At 42.7% G+C, this 12,126-nt stretch overlaps 1 protein-coding gene across 1 annotated transcript; it reads left to right on the plus strand.

Annotated features, from left to right (window-relative positions):
* The first annotated feature begins 3,693 nt into the window (after nt 1–3,693).
* On the plus strand, nt 3,694–9,918 carry LOC311223927 (regulator of G-protein signaling 8-like). Its single transcript, XM_084308702.1, has 5 exons — nt 3,694–3,810; nt 4,139–4,216; nt 4,766–4,827; nt 6,173–6,339; nt 7,841–9,918. Exons 1-5 carry the CDS (start codon nt 3,722–3,724, stop codon nt 8,033–8,035), a joined length of 591 nt encoding a protein of 196 aa, XP_084164828.1. The 5' UTR covers nt 3,694–3,721; the 3' UTR covers nt 8,036–9,918.
* Nucleotides 9,919–12,126: the final 2,208 nt, after the last annotated feature.

Here is a 12,126-nt window from a genome sequence, read left to right on the forward strand (position 1 = left end):
GAGTGAGTGAGTGAGTGAGTGAGTGAGTGAGTGAGTGAGTGAGTGAGTGAGTGAGTGAGTGAGTGAGTGAGTGAGTGATTTGTGAGTGAGTGATTTGTGACTGTGAGTGAGTGATTTGTGAGTGAGTGAGTGAGTGAGTGAGTGAGTGAGTGAGTGAGTGAGTGAGTGAGTGAGTGAGTGAGTGAGTGAGTGAGTGAGTGAGTGAGTGAGTGATTTGTGAGTGAGTAAGTGAGTGAGTTATTTGTGAGTGAGTAAGTGATTTGTGAGTGAGTGAGTGAGTGAGTGAGTGAGTGAGTGAGTGAGTGAGTGAGTGAGTGAGTGAGTGAGTGAGTGAGTGATTTGTGAGGGACGAGTTGTAAGGTGCTTTTATGAATGCAGTCCGTTTACCATTTACTTCTTTTTTGGACCATTTTATTTGCAAGGAAAAATAGACAACGCTCCGTTTATATGATGGATAAGATTGATTAAGATGGATTTGATTTATCGCGCGTCGATGATCGTTGTGTCATACGCCATTAAACGTGTGTGTGACACTGAAATAAAAATAAAACCAATCAATCAACATACAATCAATAGAGACCATTGCAGCAGGTCTACATCCATCCCTAGCGGTGTTCCTTACTTGGTTAATGTATTATACTTGTCCCTACATTGGCACTGTCGCTGAAGTCATGATGAAAAGGCCTCGAAGGACTTCCAAAAACATGAAACGGTGGGGGAAGAAATTCCATTATACTTGAAATGTATTTTAGTGAGGAGGGAGCCAGCATGCCCCCAACGTCAGTGTCTTGACCTTAAGATATAAATAGAAGCACACAGGATATTTTAGGGAGGGAATGTTTATACAACACAGCCTATCCTACTTTATACACCACATGTAGGCTGATATCATGTGTACCCTACCTTTGAGGGTTCACAGTGCGAGAAAGCGTTACCAGTGTCTCCCTGCTCCATTGTAGTGGTAGGCTAGCTCACTATGTTTTGGTAAGCCTGGTAATAACCTGCCCTATTCAGATATATTTGAAGCAACAGCAAGTGACTCCCACCTTGGTGCACAGAGTATTCAGCTCTTTCATGGGGATTTCTGCGATTCTCTTTATGGCATCGTAAAAAGAATTCCACCGAGTGGATGTAGGTACGAGGAGCTTCCTTTTATTTACTTCCTCCACTGTCTCTGAAGCAATGGTAGATCTACTTGCTTTGGTCCACAGGGCTGTGCATTTAGCCATGCTGCTGCTCCTATACACAGCTTTGCTCTCTGCATCATTTGTAGAAATGATGTTGATGGTATATGAGAAGCACACCTGTAGTGCGGAGGGAGAGTCACCTGGCCATCACTTTCATTCTCTGCTGAGAGGATTCCAGCCACGTCTAAAAAAGTGGCATCAACATCATCAGTGGGAATGGACCCCTCCTCCTCCGTCTCATCATCGGATTCTGTGACACTGACAGGCTGATAGACTTTAAATGCCTTCACAAAATTGGAACCATTATCAGTCACTGTTGCTACAACTTTATTTGTTAGTCCATATGATGCATGGATGTTTTAAATTTCTGCACCAATAATATCAAAGGTGTGTCTACCACAGATTCTCCGACACCATGCCAATGCTGCCTTGTTGCGCTGTAGCGTTGCTCTGCTGATCCAGTGACAGGTGACCCCCGTAGAACTACGGTTATTAGCAGTCCAAATATCGGCTGTGGTTGATACATGGTCAACCTTGTGTAGCGCGGCCGTCAGGTTCTTCTACATCTCCGCATATTCCTTATCCAAGTAAGAGGAGAATGACATTCTTCGGGGCAGCTCAGCATTAGCACTACAACAAGGGATCTTATCTATTATGGCGCGGAAAGAGGGCGAGTCAACAGTGTTCAGAGGTGGTGCGGCCGGGTAGCGCAGCAGACTAAGCGTCTGTCTACCACCGCAGAGACAGTGGGATCGAATCCAGCTGCGGTACATCCGGCTTGGTCGGCCGTCCATACTGACACAATTGGCAGTGTCAGCGGGTGGGAAAGCCGGTGGGGTGGGTCCTGGTCGTTGTAAACAGCGACTTATACAGTTCGGTCGGGGCGCCTGCACAGCGAGGGAAGGATCTGGGGGAGGTAGTGTGACCCTTCCACACGTTACACACCCCCAGTGAGAGTCCGTGCTGCCAGGTGAAAAGAAGCGGTGGGCTGCCTACACATGTGTCGGAGGAAGCATGTGATAGTCTCCGCCCTCCCAGACCGACGGTAGAGGGTAGAGTGCGCAACGACCAGGAAAGGGATTGGGAATTGGCATAACGACTAACATTGGGATGGGAGAAAAAAACGGAAAAAGGAGGAGGAAAAAGATAATACAAAAAAAAAACAGTGTTCATAGGTAACATTTCTTCTACAACATATCTCCCGGCCATTCTCTTCAGCTCTCCCTCACTTACGCGTGGTTTTTTATTGAAATTCAGCTTTTGCTGTTTGACTGGTGGGCCTCCTGTAGAAGTCAAAGCTTCGCCTTTGGTGTCTTTTTCTATCAGTTTGGTCGTGCTGTGCTGTGATTCCAGATGCTTTCTTAAATTGGATGTGCTGTTTTTAGTTGTAGACAATGTTTTGTTTCCTCCGCATAGTGTGCAACGCACTTGATTGTTTTTTTTTCACCCGGCTTAGCTGACACAAACCTGAAGTAGTGACTGAACTTCCAGTGCGAGAAAGTGTTACCAGCGTCTCCCTGCTGCTCCATTGTAGTGGTAGGCTAGCTCACTGTGTTTAGGTAAGCCTGATAATAACAGCCACCAGCATCGTAAAACACGTGCGGGCGCGTTCTCCGGCACGCTTTGAAAACGTGACATGTGACGTCACTCCCAATGCAAGAAAAACAGGTCAAAAATGTATATATTTTTTTACTGTTGAAAACGACAAAAATACTGCATGCTGCCTGCATTATGAGATAGTAACGAAATAGTAACACACAGCCACTTGGAAAAGTAACTTTAATCAGATTACTGGCTTGGAAAAATTTACGCGTTAGATTACTCGTTACTAGAAAAAAGTAATCAGATTAGAGTAACGTGTTACTTAGTAGCGTGTTACTGCCATCACTGGTCATACGCCACAGCAATGATTAAACGCAGTGTAAGTAAGGGGGCCCCTTCGGTGTGCCACACTGAAATAAAAATAAAACCAATCAATCAACATACAATCAATAGAGACCATTGCAGCAGGTCTACATCCATCCCTAGCGGCGTTACTTACTTGGTTAATGTATTATACTTGTCCCTACATTGGCACTGTCGCTGAAGTCATGATGAAAAGGCCTCGAAGGACTTCCAAAAACATGAAACAGCGGAGGAGAAAAAAATTCCATTCTACTTGAAATGTATTTTAGTGAGGAGGGAGCGAGCATGTCCCCAACGTCAGTGTCTTGACCTTAAAAGATATAAATAGAAGCACACAGGATATTTTAGGGAGGGAATGTTTATACAACACGGCCTATCCTACTGTAGCCCCGGGCTCATGCCGTCATACTATGAGCCAAGTCTACTGTTTACGCAGCAGCAGCAGCAGGGCCCAGTGAGGTTGGAGATCTATCACTCCCGGGCCCCTCCCCCGTGGCCCCTCCCCCCGTGGCCCCTCCCCCCGGGCCCCTCCCCTCTCTCCACCACGAGCGGCGGTACGTTATAAAGCCGCCCCGACAGGTAGAGAGAAGGAGAGGAGAGACTTGTACCGCAGCGTTCAGATCCAAAACATGAGAGAGAGTGTCGAGTCAAACAGGAGCATGCCGTTCAGTCAGAGTTTGAAAGCCACAGATATGACCGCAGAGAGAAAGGGAATAAAGTAAGTGGTAATAATTTGTGCCATTTTGGATTGATATAGCCTGGATATGATGATCTCGTAATAATAATAATGATAATAATAATATGCATATTAATAAGCACAGGTTATGATGATCTAGTAATACTAATGTGAATATGAATGATAAGCACAGTTCATCATGATCTAGTAATAATAATAACGTGAATATGAATGATAAGCAACTTGTGGTGAACTTGTGATGACCTTGTAATAATAATAATAATAATAATAATAATACTAATATTAATAATAAGCACAATGACATTGCATTGGAACCATCTTCATTATTGAATTGTCTTCGTCTTCACAGACATAAATCCTGGAGGATGAAGATAGGGTTCCTTTTGAAGTCATCTGCACCTAAACCTAGACGGAAAAGGTCCTACAGGTAAAGAAATATATGTGAATATATGTGATGAACGGATGCCTCCTCCTTTGCAGATGATAAAAAGTAGATCGGTTTCAAATAAGAGTAGAATAGAATAGAACTTCGCTGTCCACAAAAGGTGGACGATTGCCTTTTTTCCTTCACTGTCGACCACCGCTGTCCAGTATGGTTTACTACCTAATATATTTATACTTGTATCACTGTACATAATAATACTGTACATACATCAGATGAATATATTTACTTAGCAACGTATATCAATGTATTATATATAATATATATATTCAATTGAAACACTTGTTACACTGTACATTACTGTATACTCTATCTCACACACCTGTCCTGTATATTGTTATGCACTTTACTGTAACCTTGCACTCTGGTTAAACGCCAAATTATGGGGCAGAAGTAGAGCTCCATTTCATCCGGAGCATAGGAGATATATATATATATATATATATATATATTTAGTGGTTCGTTTTTACGACGCATTTAAAAAGTAAGGGGTGTAACCGCTTTTTAATGTGACTCCGTATTCTCCTCCCTCAGGCCGACCGCCGATGACGTGGAGCAGTGGGCACAGTCGCTAGACAAACTCCTGGCTCACAAATGTAAGCATCATTCACTTAATTACATAACGATTATGGCCTCAAAGGTCACAGAGGAAATGGCCTCTGAGCGGAGGGGGCGGTTTCCGGCTGCAATAAAGCGAAGGATATGAAGGTGTTTCACCTCAGCTTCTTGCGCGCTAAGTCAAGTCAAACATGTTCCGCCACTCCGCTGATACCTTTAGGCATCGCGTACATGCCCTCATCTTAACCCTTTCACCCTTTCACCCTTTCCCACACTACAGATGGTGTGATAGTGTGATAGTAAAGGGTTAACCTTCTGTAGTGTGGCAGTGAAAGGGTTAACCGTCTGTATTGTCGCAGTGAAAGGGTTAACGGTTTGGTAGTGTGGCAGTGAAAGGGTTAAGTGCGGGAAAATCAGTCCGACGGTGGAATAGGTTTAAGTTATGTATACCTTTATTAATCCCCTTGGGACAATTCGTTCTCTGCGCTTGACACATCCTGCCTATCTAAGAGCAGTGGGCAGGCACACAGTGGGCAGGCACACAGTGCGGCGCCCCGGGGGCCCACTCCAGTTGTAAATAATGTCAGTACCTCGATCAACTGCAACGGCAGGAGTATTATACACCTACTAGTATGCATGTCTTTTCGGTGTGGGAGGAAACCGGAGCATTCAGAGAAAGCCCAGGCAAACATGGGGAGAACCCAGAACTCAGAACTCACACAGAAAGCCGCGCTGCTGGGGGTTTTGAAGACAGTACTGACCACTGCGCCAGCAAGACACCCACAGCACCATGGCACGCCCTGTGCTTTCACAGGGCTGTACGTTAGCTTTTCTTGCATGCATATAGCACTGGTGCTACAGTGGTTGATAGTTTTGTAGCACAGGCCAAACACGTGTATAAATGTCTCTATAATAAAAAATAAATAAAAACACAAGTAGTGCAGTTCATCACTTAAACAGGTGTGTGACATGCACGTTGCAGACAGGAGACCCAAAATCACAATCTTAACAAGAAACATGTCTTCTTTATTTGCCCATAATGGTAAAGGCAGGGGCACAAGACATCAATATGTTACACTTCGTTTGGGGGTTTGGCTAATTTCTTTAGTTTGATTTAAGACTTAAAAAATACCTCTTAATTTGTGTATGGTTGGGTATCGATTTTCGAATAGTCATTCAATTATTAAAAAATAAATATGTCGTTTGGTCGTTAAAAATATATATTTTCCCTTGTTTTTACCAGCACCTACACTGTGTAGTGGGGAGACCCCTATTAACTGTTAACACGCTGCCTTTTGCATTTAGAATTTCATCTTTGCATCCGAGTGACAGATGAGTTTTTTTTTTAACAATCCTTCTCCTTCTCATCTCTTTCTGCCACAGACGGAAAGGCCGCCTTCTGTATCTTCCTGAAGTCAGAGTTCTGTGACGAGAACATCTACTTCTGGTCGGCATGCGAGGATTACAAGACCATCACGTCAGAAGCGGAGCTCGTTTCAAGGGCCAACAGCATGTTTGAGGAGTTTGTCAAAAGCGAAGCCCCCAAAGAGGTAAGAAGTGTATTCACCCGCATAGAAATCGGCATAAATGTACTGATAAGAAAAAATATATATATATTAAACTTCACCAAAAACTTGATTCATTTCATCATCCAAAAACTATTTTGCACATTCATCTAGTTTTGACAGTTATTGAGGGTAAATTAGTTTGAATGTGGCCACCAGTGACGTCATCGGTGACATTGAATCCTTGTGTTGTGTTAATTACAGCTCTGTGAAATTATGTAGATAAGAAGAAATAGCAATACCCTTATAGGGAGGTGTAGTGGTTACGTCATTGCCGTTTTTCGTGTTCCACCTGTCCAACGCAATGTATTTCCCCATTGCCGATTTCTAAATCGTCTCGTTTAAAAAAATATATAATCTTTAGAAACACTTTAAAAGAAGGAGGTACTGTATAGTTTAGATACATTAAGAGGTAACATTGTAAATTGTATATTGCATAGTAGTGTATATAAGAACCAGTTTCTCAGGAACCTAGCATGTCTTTTTTTACCATGCATATCTTGTGTCGTATCTATTTAATTGTTTTCTATGCCTATTTTATTCTATTTTATTATTGTATTTTGCACAATCAATGCGGGCATGACCGCCCGCATTTCACTGTATTATGCCCTGGTAGCTATGTATGTGACAAATAAACCTCTTGATTCTTGATTCTTCTTGATTCTTAAAACAAATAAAGCATTAACATTTGCATGTACCTTTCTGTGCTTATTCGTCCACAATCTATAGCTCAACATGAAAATATTCGCAATTAATCATAAAAAAAAACGCAGAATTTTATTTCAACCAAAAATGCTTAAACAATAATGTTAGTGATAGAAGGGAACTCATTTTGTGCAAAAATGGAAAGCTTTTCAATTTCCATGCGGCAGAATTGTTACAATAGCCGATAATCCATTTTCCCAATGATGAATCCCTATAGGAACAGTGACGTCAGACTACACCTCCCTATAGGTACCTTACTTTTATTGAGCTGTAATTAACACAACACAAGGATTCAATGTCCCTGATGACATCGCCGGTGGCCATATTCTAACAAATTTACTCTCAATAACTCAAACTAAATGAATGTGTGCAAAACCTTTTCGATTTTTTGGGATGCGTGTGAGATTATTGTGCAAAATAAATCTGCTTTTTTTTTGTGCATTTGTTTTTAGACAAATGATAAATCGATGACCATTACTTCAACATTAATGATTTAAGCTTTTGTAAGGAATACATTTTAGAATACATTTTTATATACAACAACGCACAGACGTATTTTATGATAAAAGTGTCGATATTCTGTACGTTAATCACGTATAATAATAATAATACATTCAGTTTATATACATTTACATTTTAGTCATTTAGCTGACTTTAGCTGTTATCCAAATAGCGCTTTTCACAGTGCTTTTACGCTTTACAGTGTGGGTTAAGTTAAAAGCCGTAGAACAAACAAAACACAAACACGTATTTTAACACACTATATTCTCTTTGATTTCAGGTCAACCTGGACTTCCACACCAGGAACGCCATCATCGAGGGCCTCAGTGAGCCCGACAAGACCCGCTTCCTGGCGGCCCAGAAGAAAGTGTACAGTCTAATGGAGAACAACTCCTATCCCAGGTTCATCTACTCGGACCTCTACAAAGACCTGCATGCCTCTGCCGGCAGGAGGGGCGAGAGCCTGAAGCACTAGTCGAACCCGGTTCGCTGCTCCTAGACCCATTTGTTTACCTGTAATCCAGTTCAGAGGTTACGGCGATACATTCCAGGTCGTCCTCCAAGCCATTCTCAAGGGCCTCGGTTGGGACAGACCTTGGCCCTCCCGTGCGGCGACAGGGCGACAACAACTCCACAGCTCCAAAGCGACACGATCGCTCAAAAGTTGGGACTGGCTCGCATGTAGCATGTGAACGCGAGCGGAAGATCGAGCGCCGCTTGATGTAGCGGTACAGAACTCACGGATCTTCGCTTTGTCATGAACATTGTAGCTCAATGGGTAGCGTGGCACTAACCCTCCCTGGGGGTTAGGAGTTTGATTCCCACCAGGTACACCCGTGCTAAAGAAATGTATGCAATTGTGGTACTATAAGGCGCTTTGGATAAAAACGTCCGCCAAATGGCGTAATATGTTCAAATGAATGGCACGCCATTTCGTCTTCCGCCTGTCGAGCCCACAGCTCATAATACTGTAACTTGTCCAGCAGGACACACACACGTTTACCTAAACGCCACAATGGGTCTCATTCTCCAACAGACTTAAGAAAAAAAATGTGCTCTTAGGGCCATTTAAGACATCTTAGATTTTGTGATTCCCCAACCGTCCCTAAGCTTGGATTTTATTTATTTTATTAATTTTTCCGACATCAAATGCGTAATTTTTTATCGTACAAATATTGTCATATTTATTAAAATTATGATTAATTCATTCCAAGGAGGCCTGTAGAGTTGACATGAAGGAATCACTATGATTCCTCCCGAATAAAGCCGAATCCAAGCTTAGGGACGGTTGGGGAATCTTCATAGGGCTGTTGAACACAACATTAGGGGAAATGCGCTTGCTGTCTTCTCCAGAGTCAGACAAGAAGATTGATACCAATTTCCCCTCTGTGCGTTTGGTAGAAAGCTATCCAGTCTGCAAGCTAGCCTAGCGTAGCACAAATTAATGGAAGTGGATACGGACCACTAACCTATACTTAAAACTCTGGGAGAGCTAGAGGCTGTCTGAGAAGACGGTAAGCGCATTATCCCATGATGTCGGCGTGTTCTATTAACTGGGTCTCATGATAAGATAAGATGTTCCTTTATTGATCCCTTGGGGGAAATTCGGGCATCATAGCAGCATGGGGAGGGGGGAGGGGAGGTACAGGTATGGGCAGGGTAATAGTAGAAAGACGTAAATATAGGCAACAAAATAAACAGTGTAAATGACAGCAATTTCCCATTCACTGAGCCACGACGCAGTCAAATGCTGTAACATGTGTGCACTATGGAAAACCATAAAATACATAATATTTATTAGTAAATATCTGTATATACTGCACTTCAGAGCACAATGTATTGTGTACATGTTTGCACTATTACCACAGCTGTGACGTTGTTTCCTGTTGATGTTAGGCGGATGAACGAGGACACACGGGTTATTTTCATTGTTCCTACCGTTTCCACTGCTGCTTATGACGGATTAAACAAATGTTGACATTATTCACACCCTGTTCCAGCGATGCTGGCGCATGTTGTGACACGCCGTGACACGACATACCGGACGTGACATGACGATGTGTGATGTAGTGTTTGGGGCAGCTGGCTTTGCTCCACTGGATCGTTGACATTTTGCTACGAATAAAATGATGCCAACGATTATTTACTTATTTATTTATTATTTATTAAATCAAATGAAGTAACAGTTTCACTACTCAGAAAAGGTGTGGTTCAATGTGTGTAGCTCAATTAGCTCAATGTGAAAGGTCATGGTCATGGTCATGGTTCTGAGGAACGTATAAAAGAACACATTTTCATTGAGTTCACACTGTGCAATTTTTTTTTATAATATGATGTTCTGGTCCACTGGACCTAAAAGTGTGTAAATAGATGAAAACAAGTAAAGATGGTAAAAATGTGTTCACTGTGTACCTTCACTGTCTGCCTTCACCTTGTTTCATTTATATTTTTCAAGATAAACCTGATTTATTCCATTCATGTCTTGATTATAATGATTTATTTTGTATTGATAAATGTGATCTAGCAGAGGTAAATGGCGAATATGAACCATATATTCTGTCTAGATTGCTTGTAATTGAGATAAAGTTATATAGTATGTTAAGTATTTTTACATTAGTTGTTTCAAAAAAGCCAAGGGTACTGCAGTTCCAGAGCTCACCACAGGGGTACTGCAGTTCCAGAGCTTGTCACAGGTGGAGGAAAGGACAGGAATGAATTGCACCTGTCACTAGCGTTCACGTATCTTTTTGTTTGTTACACGTACAAATAATACACTCCGACAGCCATCACTGATATAGATTGTCTGGTCAGTAACATGGGTCTCCCAGTCCCACCACTCTGCAGTAAACACAAAATACATGTTCTGGTATCCCGTTCCCACTTTATCCAATCAGAAACAGACACACACACACATACATAAAAACACACCTTCATGGCTGGGGACACTGAGGGGGCCAAGATTGTACAGAAGGAGCTCAAAAAAGAACTCAGAGCCACCAAGCACATCTATAAGGACAAGCTGGAAGGCCAACTACAGGTAAACAACGCTAGAGAGGTGTGGGGAGGGAGCAGGAAAATAACAGGCTTCCGACAACAAAGCACGGCTGTGGAGGGGTCCCTTGAACGTGCAAATGACCTGACAAACCCCCCCCCACCCACCGATCCGCACCAGTGTCCCCCAACCCCCACCAGCAACGACAGGCGCACCACACCACCCCTGCCCAGCCCACCCCCGCTGATCATCACTAATGACCAGGTCCGAAGGCAGCTCTCCAAAATCAGCGTGAACAAAGCCAGAGGACCTGACAACACCAACCCCAGAGTGCTCACGGCGTGCGCTGGACAACTGGCGGCACCATTCCAGCACATTTTGGGGATGGAACTGGGGGGGGGGGGGGGGTGGGAAGGTGGGGGTGAGTGCACGAGCCAAGTCCTGGTGGGGGAGGTAGTGGTGCTGGGTAAAGGAACACCATGTATTGAGCCGTATTGTATTGTTTTTATTGCATTTTGTTTCTTGCTGAAAAATAAATGCTGTTGCTAAATGGCTCACGCGAGGTATTTAAAGATGGTGGCTTTGTTGTTTTTGAGCAGGAAGTGTAGTGACGCGTTCAACCTTTCTGATTGGTTGAAAATGGCCTTCATGTTTGAACTACATCGTCACATACTGCTTTGGCATTGTACTACATGTATATACATCACTTGGTGCGCACGAGACAAAACTACGTCTAACTTGCCTGCCAATACGCAGCGTTCTGAAAAGCTAAATGAAACTAATCGTTTTGGCTATAATGTAACCGCAGCCTAAGACTCAGGGGCGGAGCTTCCTACAGGCGATTTCCTTTTTGCTCTGCGCAGTTTTGGCGCCCTCGGCCCTCCTCTATATCTGCAACCATTATTTTTACATAAAAAAATTCTAACATAAGGGGAAATGAGCCAAAAAGTCGGTCGGTCTGAGCCTCAGCTTTAGGTGTTCACAGTCAGAACATGCTAGAGCGCTGTGCATTGATGGGTATCGGTCAAGTGTTTATAGAATTGAGCGTTGACTCCGTTGAGGAAAAAAAGACTAACGTTAGAGAACTATGAAGAGGCAAAAGCCATCCGGCCATCCAGTATAAAAAGAGAAGAAAAGAAGAAGACGAGAAACGTGCCAAGGTGAAAGGTATGCAATTTTTTACAACTTCCAAGACCTGCCACACCAAGAGCTGATGAAGCAAGCAGAGGCACTTGTACACACCTTAAACCATGGAGGGCAATCTGATTTGGATGGAAATGAGCTGTCTCAGGAGTTGGAAAATTTGACGTGATTGATGACTTTGCAGCAAGGAAGGCCAGAAGGATTGCACTGTAAATGGAAACCAGTAGGAGCTACAGGCTAACCTTGAAGTGTGATGATAGGGAGTGGAATGTAAATAGTTCTTTAGACAAAGTGAATTTGTAATTTTTACTTATTTGTTTGTTTATTTGGCATATTATATTTTGATTATATAATGTGTAACATATTTTACAATACATAATTTTCTTTTAAAGCAAATTTGCACATTATTTTATTGTTTGTTATTGTTATTA

This window comes from Notolepis coatsorum, assembly GCF_963971535.1.
Source record: "Notolepis coatsorum genome assembly, chromosome: 2".
NCBI classification, from domain to species: Eukaryota; Metazoa; Chordata; class Actinopteri; order Aulopiformes; family Paralepididae; genus Notolepis; species Notolepis coatsorum.